Below are 26,283 nucleotides of genomic sequence, written 5' to 3'. Positions count from 1 at the left end.
TTCAGCAGATGCAGCAGCAGAAGCGTGTGCCAGAGGCCAATTTTAAGTGCTGGTGCTTGCGCGAACGCACAAACACACATAAACACATGCTGCGAAATTTCCCAACTAACCTTTTTGTTTGATATCAACATGAGATGCATTGGATAAGAAGTAGCTTTCTCAAATCCACAACGTTAATTCTCACAGCATATCAACCAGCGAAAAATAGTGTTCTCAACTTTAAAGGCATTTTTACATGGGCATTTTATTAGTTATCAAGTTCAAAAATTATTAATTCTCCACTTTGCCTTAAATCGATTTCTCTAAGTGGTATCAATGAAAGAATCCGTTCTTTATCATATAATATTTATAAATTTTATATTTATGCAAATCTTTCAACAATTACTATAATCATATAATATACTACAATATAAACAGTCAGTGTGAAAAAAAGTGAAAGCCACATATTGATAAATTTTGATTATTTATTTATTTTACAATTTCAATTATTTTTTATAAATTCAAATAGAATTCATACTACAGCAAGAACCATATGAGGAAATGTTTCGAACTTTGCATTTGTAAAAATTCGGCAAATTTTTATCAAAATTTCAAACTTTTTAGTCAGTATTTTTAGAAAAATTTCGGTTTTATAGATTATTGAATTTTGGTATAACAAAGTGAACATTTCAGTCAAATTTCGGTGTTTGGTTTTTTCTTGAATTAAAAAAAGTTGTGGAGAAAATGCACAAGACTGCCACAAAACAAAATGCTTAAAAATCAGTGTGGTTTTTTTATGAGGAGTTTTTTCATGACAAAAATACACTCGGAGGTCTGTCATTGCTTGCCGAGAGGCGACCGCTTCAGAAAAAAACTTTTCTATTATTTGGTGTATCGTGCCCGGGCTTCAAACACCGACACAATAATTTCGGTTACACAAGAAAGGTAAGTACCGAACCAAAATAGCAGCCAATTTATAACTTATCTTATACACATAAATAAAATTTTTGTATGTAAAATAAATTTACAAGAAAAATAAAAATGTTGCGAGAAAGTTATTAATGATTTCACAAATTCACTTACGCACCGGTTGAGGAATAAGGTTTGTAACTGCAACTTAACTTGACAACTAAGACTTTAACAAACGTTAGACAAGAATATTTTTTCTTGTGCTTGTTGGGTTTAAGCACACACAGTGGCATATAAAAGTGAAACTACCTATACATATTTCACTTTTACGTCGATTTAGTGAATTCAGATTTTTTTACAATTAATAACACTAAAAGTAGAGAAACGCGCGGAGGTGTGTCACGCCGTGGTGCGACCGTCAATACAAAAAAACAAATATTTTGTTTTAATCGGAAACCAATATTCTTCAAATTAATACCGTTGGTGACCATTGTAAATCACAAGATCTTTGACCTAGGGTATGAAATATGTTCAAAAACTTTATGTGAAATACGGTTAGAATAATTTCTTTAATTTCGGGTATATACTGGGGTTTTAATAATTTCTTTTTTCTGAAGACTATTTGAACTTTATTCCATATAAATATTTATTTCTTGTGCAAGAAAATGCGCAATACCGTTGCAAAAAAAACAATCAACTTCTAATTTTTGTTATATGAAAAACCAACAAGAGCCGTCACCATACAAAATTTTTTACATGAAAATACATACCCAATATTTGTCTAAAAATTTGTAATTTAGATGAATATATTTTGTATAAAGAAGACCGGCACTTTAACCAATAATAGGCGATTAACGCCTGAACTTTATACCCTCTCTAAGCAGGCAGGACATTCGCCTTATAACCCCGATGGGTATGGCTTGATTGGCCACACTGCCAGATTGACCGTTCCTCGCTAAGGCGTCTGTAAAAGTTACTACGACTCGGCAGATAAGACTATGCAACACCTATTCTAAAACCGTCCAGCATTAGCTAGGCGAAGGGCAGAAACGATCGGAAGGAACTTCTTTAATGAACTTGAACACAGGAGTAATTGTATCATAGCCGAATAGTTTTAGCGAGACTGCCATTGGCAAGCCGATTTAAGGAGGAGATTACACCTCAAAAACGCTTACTTTACAGTTTAGTGTTTGGTTAATACAGTTGAGTGTTTCAGCATTCCAAATTAAAGAAAATTCGATATAATATGTATTCAATACCACTACGACCAAGGTGGAAAGGCAGAGCAGGTGGCAATCAAAATGTTTCCTGTTCCTTGAATGTATGGACGTCGAAGACGAGGTGTGCTCGAGAAGAGTATTGGATCATTGCTAGATGATTCGCGTAATCTTTAATGGCTCCCCACAAATAATAATGTAACGGATCCAGTTTTCAATAAAAATCCAGTTTCTGCAATTCTGTTTTACCGAATTTAGATGCAATTTCTTTGCAGCTCCGGAGGTGATGCACCATTTTGCAAGTAAATTTTTAATATTTCCCAACATTTCTCAAGCGTAAATCGACCAATTTCGACCACATGCTATATAATATGTCCTTGATGAAACGGGATACCAATGGACATTTTACATTTGCTATTAGTTTTTCGTTTTGTTAAAATACAACTTTAATCTTTCTCATTTCATTGATCGTTGGAAAACTGCTTTCATTACTTTATTTTTCAAATCAGGTACTGACTAACTACAAGGCCATCTCCACAGCTTTTTCTTCTTCTCGAAAAAGTGGTGAAAGAGAAATATATTTTTTTTGCCAAAGGTATGATTGATCCATACCATCGTGGCTTTGTCTGTGGACGTTCTACAGTAAGCAATTAGCTTGATTTTCAGCGGACGTTTTATTTGTACAGATCGATACTGTCTCGCATAGTATACTTTTACGGAAACTTGAAAGTTAGGCTTGCATTCCTCATTCTTAGCTCGGATTAGATCATATATCCCCAAAATAATCTCATATTTATATACATGTATAATTGGCGCTTACACCCTTTTTGGGGCTTTGACCGAGCTCCTCCTCCTATTTTTGATGAGCGTCTTGATGTTGCTCCACAAATGGAAAAAATGGAAAATAATCGTATATGTTGAAATATATCGAACTTTTGGAGCTACCGCCGAAGTTCCTCAGGGTATCATTTTTGTTCTTTTATTTGCCCATTTCATGGACCTCTTTTGCTCATTCAAAATTTTTGCTTTATGCAGATGACTTAAGATTTCTTAGTAGAATCTCAAACTTTTCGGATGTTACATCTCCACAAAGTGTTTGAAACAATTTAATTGGCTGGAGTTTTAGAAATAAATTATCTCTTAATATCAATAAATGGTTTCATATGACATTTTCTAAAGTACTGAATCCAATAATCACTGCTCATAGCATTTTTAACACTCAGCTTTTTGATCTCAATGAATTCTTATACCTTAGAGTTGTTTTGTTCTTCTGAAAAACTTTAACATTACAAACAGAGTACTGCCTTTTTATCCTCCGTGTTATGTTAAATAGCAAATTGTAAATTAACTTAATCTAATTTTGCTCCCGTTACAAGAGCTCTTAAGGGGACCCGCTGGGTTAGAAATTTCAACAAAACGATTTTTTGTTTTTTCGATATTTCGAAAGTATAGTATCTTAAGAATATACCGTGAAATTCTCATGAGGAAATTCCCAATATTATAGCTTCTACAGCACAATAACTAGGTAGAGAGCGGTCCGCGCGCTCCTGTACCTCAAATTTTAAACTGATTTATCTTAAAACGACTTTTTTCGGCCTGGTGTTGTAAACACAAAAGGCTATTCAACCGAATCGTCTGAAATTTTAATATGTTGTTGTTTATGTTTACAACATCAATGGCTATCGCCTATACTAGAATCATATTATTACCAATTTTTTTTTTTTATATATGTATATAAAAAACGGAAAAACCCCGAGTGTCAAATTCAAAACCGCGCTATTTTATCAATTTTTTTTTCTAGTACGGGGCATAGCTACAGTCATACTGATTAATAATTATTTTGGTTTTTGTGTTTCAGATAAATAGAAGAGCCAAAATGAACAACAACGTCCAGATCCAATTTTTCGGCTGGGTCAACTTCAGCACCATTTTTTAAATTATTAAAATTAAACAAAAAAAAAACAAATCATTATTGTAAATAAAGAGCCTAACAAATTTTAATATCGTTTTTAATTTATTTTTATTGTAAAAAAATTCCTGAAAATACCCTAAATTTTCGAGCTCTCGACCACCGACCCTTTAATGAGCTAAATAGCATCTCTAGCTTGTATATCTGTTTTTTTTTTTGTTTCTTTATAGTTTTTTATTTGTATTTTTTATTGTATCTCTAGTGGGTAAGGTTTTGTAACCATAGACACAAATAAATAGATAAGTAAATTCCATTGTATTATATTTTACTATAGTTCACACATTACAATCAGTAGTTCAAGTTTCACATATTAGATGGCCGATGACCCTATATACTTGAGTTTTGTCTCCCACTGTATGTGTATGTATGACATAGAAAGTGTAAACATTTCATTATTCTGCCGCGTTAAGTCGTACTTAAGCCATATTAAGCTCAGCCAAGCGAGAGGAAGGACGTCGAATTGGCGTTAGGGTTGTATACGAGTACATGGCGAGGAAAGGAGTGAATAATTGGTGGCTTTGACAAGAGACAGCACCAGTTAAATGCAATGCTGGGAAACACAAGTAATTATATAAATAAATAGGGTGAAAAACATATTAAAGCATATGTGAAGCAGATTGCGGCTATTTATATCTTCATTCAACAGCAGGGATAAAATGTTAAGCTAAGCTCATGCCAATTTGTTGGCTAAAATGGATAGCCACCGAGAAATAAAGAAATCTAAGTGAAAATCTGAGCAGAAATCTGGAGCTAAACCTTCAAGCGTCTACACACAACCCATAATGGTATTATAACGTTTAAAAATGTGTAAGTTTAACAAAAGTTAGAAAACAGTCAATTTGACTGATACCGGTAGGTTTAGTGTTAAAATGTGAGTACCTGGGGAAACGAGCATTTAGGGCGTATACTTTAAATGGTTTAAAAATAAATGAAAATATCAGAATATAGGTGTGAAGTGATTAGTCTTGGCAACATGCGAGAAATTTTTAAAAAAGCTTCACTAATGAATAGGTAAACTCGGATGAATAGGATTTTTGAACATCAACAACAAGAACTTGTTTTCTTAAAACAAGATAAAACAAACAATTTCGATGAAAAGAATTGAAATTTCATTGTATAAAAAATACAAACTAATAATCAAATTTTGTTTTGGACTAACTTTTTTACTAAATAAACAGAATAATGATTTTGAATCATGGAAATTTTTATTTAGACTAATACGCGTTCCATTGCTCGTCTGTTTGTATACCGTTGCTGTCTAATTCACAGGTATTAAATATGATTGACTTACGACGCCATTTGAAAACATTGCAAGTCCTCTGATAGCCGATTATTTCATACAAATTTTCGTTCACTCTTTTGACCAAATGGCGGGTAAATTTCGTTAATCACATTAGGCTGCAATCGATTCAATAGGCTCCGTATAAACTCTATTTTTAACAAAGCTCTACAAAAGTAATCCTCAATGTTCAAATTAATTATGAATCACAAAAAAAATTTTTTAAATGAAAACAAATTACATCCAAACCACAATAGTTGCAATGTTTTCTCAATGGCAGTTATAAATTAAAAATATTAAGAAAACAAGACGTGTGTTTTATTTGGTTTTTGTATATTATTTGGTTAGTTATGTGTACGGCCGCCGTAGCCGAATGGGTTGGTGCGTGACTACCATTCGGAATTCACAGAGAGAAAGTAGGTTCGAATCTCGGTGTAACACCAAAATTAAGAAAAACATTTTTCTAATAGCGGTCGCCCCTTGGCCGGTAATGGCAAACCTCCGATTGTATTTCTGCCATGAAAAAGCTCCTCATAAAAATATCTGCCGTTCGGAGTCGGCTTGAAACTGTAGGTCCCTCCATTTGTGGAACAACATCAAGACGCACAACACAAATAGGAGGAGGAGCTCGGCCAAACACCCAAAACGGGTGTACGCGCCAATTATATACATATATATATATAGTCATGTGTACGACCATCATTCTAAGCAATTACTTCAAAAATTCGATTTGGTACAGAGTCATAAAGTAATGTAAGGTAGATTAAAGAAATTGTGCTTTAATCGCATGAATTAATAAAATTTCATATTCAAACTAATTTCGATTCTCATACACATTTTCTCTAGTTTTCGAAGGTTGTTATGAAAGGGTTGCTAGAATAGTTAATAAATTGATAAATAAATAGATCCTAAATAAGAATGTCCAATAGGAGAAGTAAGAGAGGGCGACCAAGAAAGAGATGGCATGATGACGTCGAAGCAGGCTTAAAAGCGATGAACGTTCGTAAATTGAGAAATGAGGCAAGAGAGAGATTGAATTGAAGGAGGATTGACGATGAAGCTATGGTCCACCACAAACTGTGAAGCTAAGAGAGAAGAGAAGAGAGAAGATAAAGATCCCGAAGGTGAACCGAAAAATTCGAAGATACTCAACTACAACAATTACACTGTGGAACAAATTCAGGTTAGCAAAAATTAGGTCCATTCTGAGAGTGGCGGGTGAAAATAGAGCCGAAATTAGAAGACCCGTATCGCGCCGTTTTTTATGTTAGTTCGAATTTTTTTTTAATCGGCCTTCGAAGTTTGCAGTCAAATGCCGATTTTCAGTATATTGTTTCATAAGTACCACAAAAATGTTTGAAATCAATTTTTTCAAAAATTGTAATTGTTGCACAGGTCTCTAGCAATAATTTGGCTTTTACAGATTGAAAAAATATCAATTAGTCGACGAGTTATAGCCAAAAAACCATATAAACAATTTTGCTCCGATTTCGAACTTCGAAGGCCGATTAAAAAAAAATTCGAACTAACATAAAAAAACGGCGCGATACGGGTCTTCTAATTTCACCTCTATTTTCACCCGCCACTCTCAGAATGGACCTAATTTTTGCTAACCTGAATTTGTTCCACAGTGTTATTGGACGAAGACGCTTATCGAACCCTTGCTGATATGTCTAAAGAATTGAATGTTGACAAATCAACCGTCGGTAAACGTTTGCACGCGATGGGAATGGTCCAGAAAGCAGGTAACTGGGTGCCACATCAACTGAAGGAGAGGGATATCGAGAGACGTTTGGTGACGTGTGAGAGGTGTTTGTTGAAAGGCAGCATCTGGCAATGAAAAATGGATCTATTTTGATAACCCTAAGCGTCGAAAATGTTGGAGCCTGCCAGGTGAACCAGGTGCATCGACAGCGAAAGAAAAAATATTCGTGCTTATATTGTGTATCTGGTCGGATCAGAAGGTTGTCATCTATTATGAATTCCTTAAACCATCTGAAACCAGCCTTGGTGATCGTTATCGACTACAGCTAATGCGTTTGAATCAAGATATCAAAGAAAAGCGACCGGAATAACATGACAAACTGATTTGCTGCATGACAACGCCAGGCCACACGTTACTAAATCAGTCGAGAAATGTTTAGGGGGACTGAATTGGGAAATCTTGCCCCACCCGCCGTATTCCCCACATATTGCACCTTCGGATTACCATCTGCTCCGATCAACGCTGTCAGCTCTTATTGGAGAGTGGGTCACTTCTTACGAGAGCATCGCAAACTGGCTCAATAAATAGATTAAGTCAAAAGAACTCGAATTTTTCGTCAGAAGAATCCGTACGCTGCCTGAAAGATGAAGTAAAGTGGCAATACTTCACATAATATCTTGTAATATTTAATTGTTTAAATAATTCTTAACTTTGGGCAAGAAAGGACGGAAACTTATTCCCATGTCTATAACATGCGAGCTTAGTTAACTGAACCTAGCCTAGAAAAATAAAAAAATCAATAGAATCCAGGCATTTCTACGGAATATAACTCGAATAAAAATTTGCAATGGAAAAGTTAAAAATTCGTTGTGTATGCATGAAAATTTTAAGTTTTTGGAAATGCCAACTTCAATCAAGGACAACAAAAAATACTTATCTTCCAAAATAGTCAAAAAAAAAAAAAAACTAGGGTCTGTCAGACTCACGCACGGTAGAAGTGAAACTTCTAAGTTGGTTGTTCCATGCATGTGAGCCCCGGTTTTCATATTTTTTTTTCTATATCACTCCACATAAATTTGTACTATTTATTTTTGTCCTTATTAGCTTCAAATTTGACACTTGGGTGCAGTGTTGCACTTGACGCTGACATTTCTTTGCACTTCCAATGGTATTTTTTGCCTACTTTTGGCGCGTTAATCAATTTGCTTTGATCACCGAAACGGTTGAAATGTCATTTTACAACCTTCTACTTCAACTATCGTCACTCGTTTGGCAAACGCACTCATTGTATCGCTTCGTCTCCTCCACACCTACCATCTATTTACTTCACAGCAGTTTCTTATTGCTTTCCCGCTTACACACATTCAATCGGCGCTTTATCTGATACTCACACACAGCACTCATTTGCACGGGCTATGGCTATCTATAATACCCGTTGTCGGTTGCCGATTGTCGGTTGCCTGCATGTCGCCAGTCTACTTCAATGCTTACTTGTGTGCTATATACATTTCGGCGTGTCTCGGTGGCTCCCTCACATCGTTCAGCGCTTGCGAAGCGAGAGAGCGACAGAGAGAGCGAATAGGCGAGAGTGGGAAGGAGCAGCTGCTCCTTGGCCCCGCCCATTTGACGGATTTCGGTAACGCTCCGAACTTACCGTTTCACTCGCCTATTTTCAATCTGCCTTGGGGCCCCCGACGCGCGTAAGGAAGTTTAACTTCAACAATTTCTATTAGAACTATTGCAAAATAAAATGTCAGCTAGGTCAACGTGTTCGATTTGAAATGGTTTGACCCATATATGTTTCAACCACCAGAGATATGCAATGCTTAGCAAAAATAACATTTTTCCTTGGCTACATATCATCGAAAAATCCCGAAAGTCATTAACTAAAAATTCCATTTTCATTAATGAGCATTTTGTATTCCCGGGTAAAATACTTTTTTTCACTCCTAGGTGCTTCAAGCGTGAACCGCTTAATAAATTAATATATGTTACACGCGATAAATTTAACCGTCTACCCCTACACAAACAACCCAAGAAATTTTCGCACATAGCTGCAGCGTAAGTTAGCGGTAGATTCATTGGATTTCCCAGTGCCCCACAGCGTGTTTGCAAACTTAATAATTAACTGGCTAAAGGTCAAACAAACACATTTCCATTCAATTCACACACATACATACACACTATACATACAGTGGCTTAAACGCTTCATCGTGCATACAGTGAATCAACTTAATAGAATTTACGGACTTTGAATTAATTTATTTTCGAAAAAAGCATATTTATCCTTTATTTAGACTCTATTCATTAAATTCTCTATTATTTAAGCTTTATTTATTCGCATAAATAAATTAAGCTTAACTTTAACATGAAACAGGAAATGGTTGGGTGTTTGGGAGTAGTTTAGGGCAGTTGTATCTTGGCAACCACGGAGATGTGCTTCGAGTCGTTATCCTGAGAGATTGTGCAATAGATATATGCGAACGGTTGCATGGAACTTTATCTAACATTAGTTTTAAGATATTGAAATTGATCCATATTGCCTTGTACAAAGTGAATATTTCCAACACCAGCGCTTAAAACATATCCTCCCTCTATCACAGAACCATCTCCATGCTTCGTAGTAGCCTCTGTATCCTTCGGCCCAAATTCAGTAGCGAGACACAACACACAAGACATAAAACTTTCTAATCTGGTAGATAACTTCATAGCATTTATTTTTAGAATATGATATCCGGGATATCAACCGCAGCTATGCGTTACAGCGTGTTGCGTCAATGGTGGTTTGAATATTGCAATAAACCAATTGTTAGGCGCGCTGTAGGCAAGTTGGGTAACTACATAAATGTCATCCATGTTTAGTTGAGTAATTTTTGCAAACAAAAATTCAGTTAGCATGGCTCAATAGCGCTCGCCATTCACTGCAACGGCAGCTCCTTCGTCGTTGCGAAAGAAAAAATAACCAATGATTCCGCCAGTGGTCTATGAACTTCACCAAAGGATTTTTTTTCTGGCGTTAAAGGATTCACGATGACTTGCCAAACTTTATTGAACAGAAATGTCAACACAATTTGCCATTCTCAGCTGACAAACCAGTTATTTTGGGCAATTCGCACATGGAAGTTATGATTTTTCCACACATTTTGAACCGTTTCATCACAAACCACTTTACTAGTATTCCCCTTTAACATTTTATTAAGTTATACAGCCGATACAAAGAGTTTTTTCTAGCTTCGCTTAAATTCTTGAGTTTTTCGCGATGATTAGGTTTCTTCTCTTGGATGAGTCATTTTTTGTTATCTATTGTAATTAAGTATTGCACTGCAGAATGAGTTCTGTTCATTAAATTGCCGATTCTCAAACAAAATTTCCCTCTTTTCTTTTTATATTCTCCTGACGGAGCCATTGTGCGCATTTTTATGGCGCGCTTGAAATATAGCGGAATACTGTAGCGTCCTATTTATGTACATTTTTTATATATGATTAAATAAAATAAATATAAATAAATGTAAAACCGCTTTTTCCACATAAAGTTAATTTATCATTTTGAAAATCTATTTTAAAGTTGAACGCTGAGTATGTATATTACGATTAAGAGTTAGACCTACTGTGTTGTATATGTATTAAAAAATAAGATCCTTGCACTGGTTCTACGCTATAAAAGTGAGTAGTGCGTTCCGAACTACATCAGAAGAAACAGCGTTTGTAATATAAACATCGACATTTTGGCGAGAGAGATGGCTAAATGGACAAAAAAATAAGGAAATTCCTCAAGCAGGGAAGCAGAATTGTGGGCGGAAATAGCAGAGTCGATGGAGCAATCACATCGAATGGGCGTTGGACTTATCGCCTAGTTCCTTTCTATGAAGATAGCTAGGCAGACGATGTGGCGAAATGGATTTCCACCTTACTCAACTACTGACAGAATACGGAGGTTTAAAATTTGATTTTTATAAATTCGAACATAAATACGACCCTGAATGTAACTTCTGCGCAAATAACATTATTGAAGACGCAGAATATTGTTTTCCGCTATTTGAAATCGAAAGGGATGACTTGAGCAATAAGGTGGGAAAACTACTTAAGGATAACAACCTGATGTATATTATACTTGAGTCAGCAGAAATACTCAAAAAGTAGTGTCTTCGTGGGAAGGCAATAGGCTGCTCCCCCTCATGAAGCATTACCTAACGGTAATTACACAGTAATCCTTATTGGGATGGGAAGTTTGTGGTATTTGTTTTTTTTTTTTTCTTGTTTTGTTTTTATTTAATTTTTGTATGAAATTTTAAAATTAGATTTATATGAACATAAAAAAACTTGTCAAACGCTTAATGTGCTATCGCTTTGTTGCGGGGTGTATATAAATGCATTCAAGTATATTTGATTCTTAAACGAAAGTAATTACTTACTTGGTGTTGTACGCGGGCGTATTATGTCAGCGCCACCCTTGGCGCCAATTTTAAGCGGGCCACGATTCGGATCCGGTGTGTAACGTGAATCCAACGAGCCGCCATTGTTGTGCTTTTGGCCGCTATTATTAATATGCGTTTGGCCGAAGGTGTAATCTGATTTCTTATAACCACTCGGGTAGGCGAGAGCCAGCTCCTGATCCTGCCGCTTGCTACAACATTTATTGCCCATTCTGTTCGCTTGCTGGCTGCTCGCTCAATGCTCACTGCTGCTACGCTCGCTCAGTTGCACGGTAGGTTATAAATAAAATTTGTTTATCCTGCGCCAGCAGCTCGCTCTGCTGTGGCACTCTATTAACAAAACCAATGTGTAACGAATGATGTGCAACGAATTTGCTGCCGCCAAAGAAGGAAAATCACTTTTGTAAAAACAAACAATAAAAACGTTCAACTCTTTTTTTTCTTTTTTTGTATTGTATTAAATTTGATTATTCATGAGAGCAGCGCGCCTTAAATGCTTAGCATTGTTCCGACACATTTCACGTTTACAATATTGTTGGCCGTTTTTTGGTTTGTTTTTGTCCGTTTATTTTATTTTACGTTTTTTTTTTATATTTTTAATATTTAATTTTTTTTTGTAAGTTTATTGTTGCTATGAAAAATGCTGCAATTCTATCTGTTTTTGGCAATGTTATTTGTTGGTATTTGGTTTATCAATATTCCTTTGAGTTGTTTTAATGTGTATTTTTGTATGTTTTTATGATTTTGCATTAAACTAAAATAAGTTCAACATTTTGTTGCATTTATTGCGTTATCATGGAATTCCGTTTTGATTTCGAGATCATTTGTTGCACGCTTAAGTTGCTTGTTTGTGTTTTGTTGATTTTGTGAACGCTCGCTTAGTTTTAAATTCAATTGAGATGTTTAATTTATTAATATAAACTATCAGTCTAGTTATGTTTGGATTTTTTTATTATTTACGACTTAAAAAGTGGAAAAATATGGAGGGCTTTAAATTTGAAAAAGCTTTGGATACAGTTAGTTGATTAATGTGCTTCGTGTTCTACTACTTGACTTTTATTGACATTTTTTAATGTGTTAGACTTTTTAATACCACTAAAAAGTAAAGGCATGCGAAACACCGGCCAACGATTAAGAAACACTGTCGCGAGGACCAGAGCAATTTATCCTAAGCGAGTACAACTGCTAATAGAAGATACTTTAATTGTGATACAGTTAATGCCTTTATAGTATTAGTAAATATTAGCACGCGCTGTTCTGTTATGTATGTACATTTGTTGTAGTAATATTGTGGTAATATTAGTGGCAACGGTGCCTATGATGCTTATCCCTCTTTACCGTGCAGAGCGCTTGCAAGCACATTTGTAGTAGTACTGCGGGTTCTGCTGCGGATTTGTTGATTTCACCTTCGTTTTATTTTCTTTTTTCGTCGTTTGTTTTTGTTTTGTATTGCTTTTGGCTTCGGTATCGTGTTCGGTTATTCTGTGGCGACCTTTATGTCGTCGTCCTCGGCGTCGGTAATTTCGTTTGTGATGCAGTCATGTGCCGTTCGCTGTTTTGTTTGTGTATTGTTTGATTTTCTTCGATGCTGTTCGCATTGCTATTCGGTATTTCCTTGCCCTAAGGCTTGACTTTGCGTAGTTAAGACTGCAAATCTGTAACGAAAAGAAACCAAATTATTTTTTATTCAATTTCAACATTTTACTAAGTATAATAAAAAGAGATCGGGAAAGTTATTTAGTATTAATGGAAAATAACCAATTAATGAAAGATTAACAAATTTTCATTAACTAATAGCCCAAAGTTTACTATTTTACCCAATAGACAGCAAGTTTGCTGAACACACAACCAAAATGGTCCTTCAAATTTGAAATATTTTTTCAGAATTAGGAGATAGCTAATTTTTTTTAGCAAAACACAAAGAAGAAATTCTTAAAGCGCTTATATGTATTTGCGTGAAAAATGCGCCACTATGTAAATAAATGTATAGTGTAAGTGAAAACAGTATTAATTTACTTATATACAATTAAACAAAAAATAAATAATTGGGGCGTACACTTCTGTTAGGGACTTGGCCAAACTCATCCTCCTATTTGTGCGTCTTGATGTTGCTCACAAATGGGAGGACCTACAGTTTTAAGCCGACTCCGAATGGCAAATGGTTTTTATGAGAAGCTTTTTTCATGGCAAAAATTCACTATTGGGCGACCGATATTAGAAAAAAATGTTTCTATCATTTGGTGCTTTGTACGCGGGGATTCATTTTCATGGGCCATCGTCAAAATGACGCAGCATGATATTAGTGTACGGGGAGATCCATGTAGTGGTTTCTTCTATAAATTACAAAAAAAAATCGCAAACATCAATTTTTTTTTCAAAAGAGCAAACATTTCCATTTATTCATGTTTATTCTGTTAAACTGAGTTTTCCAGGAACTTGATGCAGATTTCTGATTCTATCCCTCGAATGTCGTGCTCACTTTTCCTCTTAAACGCCTGAATCACTAAGAGCTTGTTCACATTGCATCAATCCTTTACCCCCCTTTACAAACAAAGTCTAACGGCGCCAAATCTCAGCCCCAAGATGACGAATTGACCTCACAGAGCCGGCTAATAACATGATTACCGAGCTTGACGCAAAAAAAAACTAATGGAACTTGGGCTTTGTGGCATCCTACTGAAACCAAAGATCGTTGAATTCCATGGCGTCAATTTCCGATTACACAAAAATCGTTTGCCATGCCTGTGTAGTGCTCAACGTTGACCGAAATGGTATCTCCAGCATAATTTTCGAAAAAAATGGGCCAATTATGACACCGCTCCAAACTCCACACAAAACTGTCACTCTTTGAGGATACACAACGGGTTTTCTGATCTTCAGAGGTGGCAGTCTCCGAAATGAAAATGAGCTCCGTCAGAAAATATGACTTTTACTTTTTTAAGCGACTTGAGCGAAATCCCCGACGAAGTGCCAATCAAATGGCGAGAGAACTGAAAATATCTGACCGTAGCATCTGCCGCATACTGCAAAATGATATCAAAGTCAAGCCTTGCCAGGTCCAAAAGGCGCATGATCTCACACCAAAGCCGCTGCATATCAGACTTGACACAGCGAAGATGTTACTTCGCCTGGCCGAACGAAGTGAATTTCCGAACATTGTGTTTTCTGACGAGAAAACTTTTCAAATTGAGCAATTCGTAAACTCCCAAAACGACAGGGTTTATTTGAACGACTGTTCATACGAGAATTTGAGTCATCGTTTGGCCACCAGGAGATAGCACCCGCCATAGGTAATGGGTTGAGCCGCTGTAACCACAGACGGGCGCTGCTCTCCAATCGTTTGCATCGAGCCTGTTGTCAAGGTAAATGCGAAATAGTATCGGGAAAGTATTCTGGAAGTTGATTTGACGCCATGGGCAGACAAACAATTTGATAACAGACCACGGACGCTTCTACAGGACTAGGCACGGTCTCACAAAGCGCGAGCGAACCAAACATCGCTAAAAAAACAACGTTTCGAACTTCATTACGTCCACACAATGGCTCCCAAATTTACCGGCGATGGATTATTCTCTCTGGGCCATTTTGGAGAGCAAGGTCCGTAGCCAAGGGAAAAGGTGGTCATACAGAGCAAAAGAAAATTGATTCTTAATCTTTACCTTGAATTGAATAAAAGTAATTTTCCAAACTAAATGTATGTCTTTTTAATTTGATTATACTTCGAGTGCTGGACCCTGTAGTATCTCATGCATGTGATTTCAAGCCCTGCCATTACCGCATGATAGGCACGCATCAACTCATTCGGGTACGGCAGCCGCCTAGATGAATTGAATTGAATTTGAAGAGGTCGAGCCAAGGAGCACCAGGAGATTTGGTGGCTCCTAAAACACTCAGGCTAAAAAGCCCATTGTATTTAAAGCTCTGGAAAGGGGGTAGATAGTTAAGGAGGGAGGGAGAAAAGTATCAGAGAAAGAGATAGGAAAGAATAGAGACAGAGATGGAGATAGTTAGTCCTGTGAGAATTTTCCAGATTCTTTGGCGAATCTGTAAATATCCTCCAGTTTTAGAGAACGAATATTACTCATTCCCATGACATCGGAACCCAATACCCGTAGTCACGCTCTAGCAAAGGCAGGACACTCACAGAGAAAGTGCTCAGTGCTATCCGCCTCCTCCAAGCAGGACAGGCATACCGGGTCCTCGATGATTCCAATGGTGGTCATATGCTGACCCCATGGGTTGTGTCCTGTAATGATGCCGACCATCAACCGAATGTCTTTCCTTCTAAGTTTTAGTAGAAAGTTTGACAGTTTTCTGTTCGGACTTGTCACAAAACACTTTGCAGTTCTGCAGCGTTCTAGACCGGACCATCGCTCTTTATGTAGATTGCCTACATAATCGTTGATCCAGTTCTTGATTCCTGCGGGACTGATTCCGATTATTGGCTCTGGCCCCTGTGGGGGCACCGCTGATCCACGGTTGGCCAATTCGTCGGCAATTTCGTTTCCTTGAACACCGGAGTGTCCCGGAACCCATATAAGTACAAGCCTGTTTTGTCTTGCGACAGAATTAAGCTTCTTCTTACATTCTTGAACAATCTTCGAGGTTTGCTTCGCGTTCTCCAGGGCCTTCAATGCAGCCTGACTGTCACTGAAGACTCCAATCTGTTTCCCGCTCCATCTCCTCTCGATTATCCATTCGGCTACTTTTAGGATGGCAAAAACTTCTGTTTGAAAAACAGTTGCCATTCCCCCCATAGCATAGTGATACTTATTACTATCGTTTAAGTACCATCCGGCTCCAGACCCTATTTCAGTCTTGGACCCATCGGTAAAGAAAATATCCGTCAAACCTCCCTGCATGCATTCTGGATTGCTCCATTGCTCACGCAATGGAAATCTGACATCAAATTTCCTTCCGAACGAAACTGTGGGTATCAGGTCATCTTTAGGTGCCAAAAACAGTGGATACTGCTCCGACAGCAACTTAAAGATTTCTCTGTGTCCCGAAGTTCCATCTTCGTGCCAGAAACCATATTTATGGAGTCTACACATTGCTTTTATTGCTTCCCGTTGTATCTTAAGATCCAGGGGGAGCAAATTAAGCATAGCATTTAGGGCATCACCAGAGGTTGTACTCATGGCACCCGTGATGCATAAACATACACTTCTTTGCAGCCTGTATAGTTCCCGGATTGTGGACTTAACCATGCTCCGTCGCCACCAGACCACAGAAGCGTAAGTGATGATTGGTCTGATAAGTGCCGTGTATATCCATAGGACCACAGCAGGTTTCAGACCCCAAGTTTTGCCAAAGGCTCTACGGCATTGCTGAAAAATCTTCAATGCACGATTCACCTTCAGTGAAACGTGTGTCTCCCAGCTTCTTATCCAAGATTACTCCTAGATATTTAACTTCGTTGGAAAGACCAAGTGTCACACCTTTCAATGTTGGAAGACTGAGTCCATCCAATTTCCGTTTTCTCGTAAACAAGACTATGGTTGTTTTGTTCGGATTAACGGAAAGACCTTGTCTCATGCACCAATCATCGATTTTGTCAAGGATACTCTGCACTTTCGTGCAAAGCCTCCTTAAGGATTTATCCGATGTTAGCGCACAGACGTCGTCCGCATATGCTTGGACGTGAAAGCCGAGTTCCTGCATCTCCGCTAATAGGGAGTCTACGACGAAGCACCACAGCAGCGGAGAAAGAACACCCCCTTGGGGACATCCTTGCTTGGCCCTGACTGTGATTTGCTCGTCGTCGCTCCCACCAGCGGTTAACAGCCTCTCAGAGAGCATGGAGTATATCCATTTTATAATGGCTTGATTAACTCCGTGTCGTTCGGCAGAAGAACATATCGAGCCGAAAGCCCCCTCAATGTCCACGAACACGCCCATTGTGTATTCGTCAGCTTCCAGCCCAGCTTCAATCTTGCTAACAAGATCGTGTAAGGCTGATTCACATGATTTTCCACTCTGGTAAGCGTGTTGATTTCTACTAAGTGGACTTCTCGGCAATACCCCCACTCGAATATGTTTCTCCACCACTCGTTCCAGACTTTTCAACATGAACGATGTCAAACTGATTGGTCTGAAACTTTTTGCTAGGGAATAGTCATCTTTTCCTGGTTTTGGAATAAATACTACTCTTACGCGTCGCCATTGGGATGGTATATAACCAAATGCAAGACAGGCTGTGAAGATCCTTTTCAGGGCCTCAATCAGCCTGTCTCCTCCTTTTTTAAGCATTACTGGATATATTCCGTCAGGTCCAGGGGACTTAAAGTTGTCAAAGGAAGATAAGGAAAACCTTATCGATTCCCTTGTCACTATCCGACTAGCAATATACCAGCTGTACCTAGAGGTTCCACCGTTGCCACCGTCATTGTTCATGCCACTCTCAGCTTCAGAGAGAGTTCTACTACCCGGAAAATGGGTTTCGAGTAGAGCATTAAACGTTTCCGATTTGGAAATGGTGTATGAACCATCAGGTTTTCGAATGGAATCCAGCCTTACTGAGCGGTCTAAATGAAGGACCTTACAAAGTCTCGCTGTTTCCCTCATTTCTTCGACGTTACTGCAGAAATTTCTATAGGATTCAAGTTTGGCTTGCCGTACTTTTTTCTTATATTCTCTCTGTGTAAGTCGATGATTGGCCCAGTCCTCTTCTGTTTTGGTCTTCAAGGCCTTATTAAGAAGTTTCCTGGACCGTACACGAAGCTTCGCTTTCCCCTGTCTGCTTTGCCTGAGTGGACACAGTTCCTCAAAGCAGTTGATTAAAGTACCTTCTAATTTCTTAGTAGCATCTTCAATCATTTCTGCTGATTTGAGTTTTTTCAGGTTTGGTAATCGCTCTGTTACAAGCTCACCATACCTGTCCCAGTCCACATTTCGAGGATTCCTACCGGAAGGTATTGATATTGTGTCAATTCCCAGTCGGAATTCGATAAGACGATGATCAGAAAGAGAGTCCTCTTCCAAAACTCGCCATCGGTTGATTTGATTTCCAACTGACCTATTGGTAAGTGTTAAATCAATCACCTCTTGTCTCCTTCTGGTCACAAAAGTTGGTTTGTTACCAGTGTTTTGGATGACCAAATCGGATGACAGGATAAAATCCAGTAACTTGAGACCTCTGGGGTTGCATTTGCTGCTTCCCCACACAATGTTCTGTGAATTTGCGTCACAGCCCACTATTAGCCCCAGATTATTGGATTCTGCGTACTTGACCACTTCTCTTAGCTCCCTCGAAGGAGGTGGCTGTACAGAGTCATAGGGTAGGTAGGCCGAAACTATGATAGCTTCGACACTGTTCCCACTTTTCCAGTACTTTATTTTTGCAGCAACGATATCTCCAGAGCATAGCTCTTTTAACATCGTGTGCTCGATCAACCTCGGCATGATAATACATGCTCGCGGTCTCACATTCCCTTCACAATGAAGTATTTGTCCCCACGACATAGCACTTAGACCACAGATACGCTTGTGACATACCCATGGTTCTTGTATAAGTATTATGTGTGGGTTTGTTTGCAGTTTTGCATGCCTACGGCACAAGAGAGCCGTAGACGCTTTGCTATGCTGCAGATTAATCTGTGTAAATATTACTTCAGTCATGAGAATGAGTATATTTACGCTTTGTCCTCCACCTTATCCTGGACGCGGAACTGGATCCGCCCCAGATGTAGGTGAGGACGGCACACGTACTTCGACTTAAGCACCTTGAGGGACCCAAGATCGATACCCAGTACCAGGTGGGAACCCGCCTCCGAAGTGGTAGCGGATTTCTGCCTGGTGCACGAGTATACTCTCCAGAGAGTCGTGTCAAGATCCTTATTCTGAACACGGATGCGTTTGAGGAGTTCTGCTGAATTACAGGAAGGACCCGGAATCCAGACACTCGCTCGTATCAGCCTTTCTTTGCTACTCTCAACAAGAATAAACTTGCTGTTTTCGCAGGCTGGAATCTTTGCTATAACTTTTTCTAGCCATTCTCGGGAAAAAGCATTGGAACAGTGCACCTTTACGATGCCGTCTACCACGCTTTTCCCCTCGAACGTCGGCGCGTCTTTCGACTCACCGATAGCTTTCCAAAGATAGCTGTCAAGATAGTCTTGTTGCCCTTTGGACAGTAGACCATCTTGTTTGTCGGTATGTATCTCCACCGTCATTGCCTTTGCTGCCATTCTCGCGAATGATTCGCCAGACGTTGACGGAAGAGTGTCATTCGACATTTGAGGTCCCTTAGCCTCTGCCTTGTCAGGCAAAGGTTTGTCTGCCTTGGATTGGGTCGAGGATGCAGGCATTTCCGAATTCCGTCTCTCGACTTTCCTCTTCTTTGCCTTTCTCCTCTTCCCGGTCGTTGGCACAGACCCCGTTTCGTTTCCGGAAGAGCGCAGCGCTACAGAGGAATCCTCTGTTCTGCCACGCTTTCCCGTTTCCGTTACAGGTGTCGAAGTTGACGGAGCTTGAGTCCTTGCCTTAGCTAGTGCTTCGGCTTGCCTCGCCTTCTGTCTCCTTCGTTTGATCTGCCTTGCGGTTAGACCAACACCTGCGTTCGAATCTCCAATAACTTCGGTCTTTTTACCGGTACTTACCTGATTCGCACCAGGTTTAACCGTTGTCAAAGACTTACTCGGTACCAGAGATCCGTTTGAGTCTACTGAGAGATTGTCCGCCATCTCCACATCCTCCACAACTTGTTCAGTTGCTTCAGATCGTTTCGACGGCGGTGTATCACTCACACTCACTCGGCTCTCCATTGGCATAGCCAATGTGCCATGTTTCACCGCCGCCTAGATACTACTAACAATCTCAGCCTAGAGATTAAGCGAAGAAGAACTCTTCTAATAGGTAATATTTTTCGCTAGGTAAGCAATTAAAAAGTAAGACAATCTCTAGGCGAACAACAAATTGCGCTCGACAAATATGCCATGATCAATGTGGACGATGTCTGGCAAACATAAAAATGCCCTGGGAGCAATCGAAAAAATTAATCTGAGTAAGATTTATGTATATAGTTCTGAACGCGTTAATTATTGTACGTTAACAATTCCACAAAAAACTGCGGGACTGTATTCTGCAGAGCTTACGGAAAATCATTGCAGAGATGACATAGAATTATTGAAGGATCATTAGAATTAGTACAAGTGCGTTGAGAAGGCATTAATCGAATGAATAAAACTAATTTCATTTAAACATTAAAATTATATTATTATAAATTAAGCAGTAACTAGCTTACAAAGGTTTTGCGATTGATTGTTTTTTTTTTCACCATATAAAGCGTTTTTCAGTAAGAGCGCTTCAACTTTTTTTTTAATAAAACACAAACGGTTTGACTTTTTAACATATAAGTATGAAATTCGATTTCTTTTGCATGACCACCGCGTGCGCGTTTTAAGAAGTCCAATCGTTGAACCCAATTTTCGACCACTCTATTCTCATTTCTGGAAATAATGCGCTCATCGAACTTACTCTTCAACAAATCAATTGTAGCGTGTGATGTGTGGCTTGTGGCCCCGTCCTGTTGAAACCACATGTCGTCTAAGTCCATACCATTCAATTGCGGCCAAAAATAATCGTTTATCATGTCGCGGTATCGATTTCCATTCACAGTAACGCGGCGATCGTTCTTGTCAACGAAAAAATATGGGCCAATTACGCCGCCGGCATGTAAACCACACCAAACAGTGATTTTTTCGGGATGCAACGGTGCCTCATGAATCACGTGTGGATTGCTTTCTGCCCAGTAACGCATATTTTGCTTGTTGACAAAGCCATTGAGCCAAAAGTGAGCTTCATCACTGAAGATAATTTTTTGGAAAATTTATAAATTTTCATAAAAAATTTGGACGATTATTTTCATAAAAAACTTGCACGATTTGCAATCGTTGCTCAAGTGTGTAGCGTTCCATGATGAAATGTATACTAATGAAGTTTACAAATGACAAGCGAAAAATAAAAAATATTGCGTCGTTCGCCCTCCCTATCGGAAAAAAGTTGAAGCGCACCTATTGAAAAACGCTTTACTTTCACACATATTCTTGTTTTCTAATTAATATTGTACAAAGGCTGATGAACTCAATTTATCTAAAAGTTCACTTTGATGAAATGTAAAAAAGTCAAACGCCAAAAATTTCGCTACATTCTTTCATGGTTATTTGCAGAAAAACATAAAAATGTACAAATGAATTCAAAAATATAAAATAGCAGAACCTTCAACTCTCCAAAAAAGTGTGATAATAAAAACAAACCACAAGTCGTTCGCCCGCAAAGGAGCGCCAAGTTCAAGCGTACGATATACGGTACAATGACTTTAGCAACAAATTGCGCTCTTTGACTTGGCTACCGGTTGCTCCCTACTGGCTGCTGGCTGCTGTGCTGCCGTTCACCTTTTCATTCGTTTGAAACCAATGATTTCGTCTGTGAAATGTCCTTTTCAGATTTTGTTAATTTATTTCCATTCAACTGCAGAAAATGTGCACAAAGTCTTTGACCGACTGCGCTCGATTTGTGTATGTGTATGCGTATGTGTACTTTGTCTGCACTTAGCCAAAAGTTACTTATAACAACTTTGTTGTTGTTGTTGCTGCTGTTCTTATGACTATTGGAGTGCAGTGCTCGACAAATTGGCGACCGTTGTCTGTTACAACGTAAACACTTGCAGATGTGCATACATATGTACATACTTATGCATATAAGTATCTATTGGTGGCGCTTGTTACGGCGACAGCTGCTGCTGCTGCGACTTGCTTTTGCTATCGTTGCCGATGTGTTCTGTATTTTTATATTATTACTTACAACCAAAGATGACAATGACTTTCAAGAACCCTCGATGCCATCGATGACTCTCATTTTCGCTACCTAGTTACTAAATACTAACACAATTATTGCTATTTAGCCGTTAAGCGAGCAAGTGTATGCGTGTGTGTGTGAAAGTAATGAACCAAGGGTTGAATTTCGCCTGTTGCCATTAATTACATTCAATTGAATAATTGAGCGGTTGGGTGTATTGCTTTTACCTCGACAATATCCTAGACGTGAACGAGAAGTGCAGGATAATCATAGTAATCAAGCTTAAATTGTTGCTTTACAAATAGATTTCAATCGATTGTATTAAGTGTAATTAAGGCAACTCAGCTGCAACTGGCAGCGCTCAAACTGAAGTGCCTGTAAGGCTGCAACGAATTTAATGTGAAACATCTGTCTAGGCACGTACGGTAATTGTCACATTGGACTCCTCTGTGTATGTGTGACATTTGCTTTGACAGATACTTGAAAGAGTGTCAATTTGTGTTTGTATTTATACATGGGTGTCACCAGCAACAGAGCAAAATTTACAAAAGTTAAATTAAATTAAGGCATATTAAGAGAACATGTTCCTTTCTTTGACCAGAGAAAACGGCAACATTTTCTACCCACTACAAAAAAAAAAACGCCGAGCGTTGTCAAGATATACATATATAATATACGAGTTCTTCAAAATAGCGAAATAGAAAAAAATGTAATTATTAGAACAAGAACAAAAAATGGAATGGATAATTTCTGCAGGACGTATGGCAATATGTTCGTAATATTGCCGTATAATAAACTGACATTTTTTTGTTTTTGGATTTTTTGTAAGAAAAAAAAACGCTAAGAGTAGATGAATGGAAACCGCAAAGTCAAAGGAAAAATCAAAAGCAAGGAAGTTGCTGAAAGGAAATCCGATTGCACTTCTTTCTTTGTGTGGATTGTAATCGGCTGGTGCAATGAGCTGGAAATATAAAGTGAGGCAGAGCATAAAAGATAAAGGGTAAAATGCGTTTTGTGTCAGTCAAAGATTCTAGTGAAAAGTGGAAGTGATAAAAAAAACAAGGATGTGCTAAATTTGGTCCGCACCGAACTTTTTATACCCCCGCGCAATTTAGTAAAGTTTAATTTGAGCGCGAGTATAGTAAATATTGAGTTTTCTCAATTATCCAAATTATATTTTACTAAAATGTGTAAGAGCAAATAGGTTTCTACTAAGCTGGGCGTGGTTATTGTTCGATTTCTTCAATTTTCGCTCGAGTTTCGCAAAAATTTCTTAACTTTTTTTGAGTTATAGATTCTGACATTAGACAGACGGACGGAAATTTAGTCCTAACGCATACAAAATGGGCGTGGTTTTTGTTTGATCTGAATAATTCTTGTGTTGGATCCAAATGAGGTGAGGGCAATACGTGTACCAAGTTTGGGCAAGATTTTTTGGGTAATTTGGGTAAAATGGGTGAGAAACAGCGCATTTTTTCAAAATTTTTGTTGTAACTAAATATTTATTTTTCTGGGTTCATCATTTGCACCGAACGAGAATAATTTTGTTTTATTTGTAATAAATATAACAAGTTTTGTTTTCTTTTAAAGATTACCGTTATATGCAAAGTGTTCAGGTTATTGACCGATTTCGCCTATTTTCAATACCAACCTATCTTGGATAAAGGGTATTATGTGTACTAAGTCTCATTCAAATACATATATTTAGTCGAGTTCTCTTGCGCACGGACGGACGGACAGTCATGGTTTAATTGACTCCCTCTGAAACTGGCTATGTTGGCATGCAAACGTCTATACGTAAGTGCTCGCGGATATAACAAATTTAACGAGCCTAGTGGTGTCGTTATCTTCTGCTCCGAAAAAGCTATGAAATGCGATAAAATATATAAAAACTAAAGCAACAACAAACTCGCAACTAAAATGGAAGGCTCACACAGCGAAGAATTGTAGACGCTGCAACTAAGTCGCTACTTGCGTGACTACCAATCGGCTGCTCCAAGTTCGAAACTTGCTATGGATATGTTTCATTTTCAAAGCACAGAAAAAGTATATTTCTACGAAAAACGCAGATTTTCATAAAAACCATCTGTTGTTCAGAAGATGGTATAAATCTTTAGGTCCGTCCATTTGTAGAATAGAATCAAGGTTCAGACCGACACATAAGACACATAAAAAAAAAAGGAGTGGCATAGAGTGATGCCTTTTCACCCTTGCTTTGCAACTTATATTTTTCGAAGCTCCACCAACCACCAGAGGAAGTTTCACTTGGCTGCTTTGCTAACAACTTTATGATAATGAGGTCCGGCAATGACATTGATGATTCATATTCCAAAGCGAATCTTGCCAGCGTTTCCTGCTTTCTCACTGCAACGAATCTCCAGCTTTCACCCACTACATCCAAGGCGATCCTCTTTACCACCTAGGCGTTGGAGATCAAATTGTAGTTAAAGGTAAAAGCCGATGGTAGACCAATACCGGCAGTAAACAACCCTAAAATTTTGGGTGTCACCTTTACTCTGTCGTACTAGGCAGATAATACTTTCTTAGTGGAATATCTTTTTCAGAAACTTAGTCGTATTTTAGCCTCAAGCACCCAGAAGAAGCACTGGGTGTAAACATGTTTTTATAAGTTATTGTTTTCACTGTACTTTCAGTCTTGGCATTAATCATACAGCATACTTTCTTAGTTGCATTACTTTATCTTTCCACCAAAGCTGAGTATCTTTCGATTGGCATGAGCTCTGAACAGCCCACATACTTCCCGAAGCACAAAGCAACGTTACTCGCTGAGTTACTTTTCTTGCACTTGCACAAAGTGAGTAGCTGTTGTTCCACAAATGGAGGGACCTACAGTTGTATGCCGCCTCCAAACGGCAGATGTCTTTTATGAGGAGCTTTGCTCTTGTCAGAAAAACACTCCTTACCTGCCGAGGGGCGACCGCTGTTAGAAAAACCTTTTCATATCAATTGGTGTCTCATGTACGGGCTTTCAGGCCCGGGCACTATCGAATGGTTGTTACGCAACAACACATTTGGCTACGACGGTCGCTTGTTATAGTACAAATTGTTAACGATAATTTTAGTATAATATTTTTCTGGTTTGCTAAATAAATTAAAATATTCAAACTATGTAGGAAGGAATCAACACGTTACATAAACAATGTAAGAGAAATTTTATATTTAAACTGAAATGCAGTATTCCTTATGGCATGATCTTACTTTCTAATTAATTTTTCTAATTACATACGTACATACAAACATACTTGGCGCGTACACCCTTTTAGGGTGTTTGGCCGAGCTCCTCCTTCTATTTGTGGCGTGCTTCTTGATGTTGTTCCACAAACCGAGAGACCTACAGTTTCAAGCCGACTCCGAACGGCAGATATTTTTATGAAGAGCTTTTTCATTGCCGAAATACACTCGGAGGTTTGCCATTGCCTGCCGAGGGGCGACCGCTATTAGAAAAATGTTTTTCTTAATTTTGGTGTTTCACCGAGATTCGAACCAACGTTTTCTCTGTGAATTCCGAATGGTAATCACGCACCAACCCATTCGGTTACATTCTAATTAAGAGAAATAAATTTCTATGCCATCAGCTGACACCTACACCTGTGTACACTAATAGCAGCGCGCATATTTCAAAGTTTTGACTATTTATTTAATTTTCATCAATTTTTTTTACTGTTTTATAAAAGTAAAGCTCATTATTTTCCTTGTTCACTCCACTTGGGAGCATAGGGACAAGACTCTTCAAACGCACACGATTCCGCCTTTTATTTTCAATCCGTCCCATGTGCTGCCGAAGTATGTTAGCTCGCGGTGAAGTTCACATTACAAAAAAGAAACATAAAGCTTCAATTTTTGTTGAAAATTTTGAAAATTATAAAAAAATTTTCACCAAAATTTAAAAATCTGTATGCAGAATTTTTAGAAAAATTTCGAGGTCGCATTTTTATAGTCCATTGAATTTTGGCTTAATAAAGTACAAGATTGAA

At 38.2% G+C, this 26,283-nt stretch overlaps 1 protein-coding gene across 5 annotated transcripts in view; it reads right to left on the bottom strand.

The window, feature by feature from the left end:
- Window positions 1-26,283, bottom strand: part of LOC128859582 (tyrosine-protein kinase Src64B) — a 187,049-nt gene that overhangs the window by 17,296 nt on the left and 143,470 nt on the right. For all 5 annotated transcript variants that reach the window (XM_054096515.1, XM_054096512.1, XM_054096513.1 and 2 more), the window contains exon 5: window positions 11,471-13,146. In XM_054096515.1, coding sequence (XP_053952490.1) covers window positions 11,471-11,702 — 232 coding nt within the window. In that variant the 5' untranslated portion in view covers window positions 11,703-13,146. The remainder of the gene's footprint in view (window positions 1-11,470; window positions 13,147-26,283) is intronic.

Source organism: Anastrepha ludens, chromosome 4, assembly GCF_028408465.1.
Source record: "Anastrepha ludens isolate Willacy chromosome 4, idAnaLude1.1, whole genome shotgun sequence".
Classification (NCBI taxonomy): domain Eukaryota; kingdom Metazoa; phylum Arthropoda; class Insecta; order Diptera; family Tephritidae; genus Anastrepha; species Anastrepha ludens.
The sequence above is the reverse complement of the archived record's forward strand: the minus strand, read 5'-3'. Positions and strand labels throughout refer to the sequence as shown.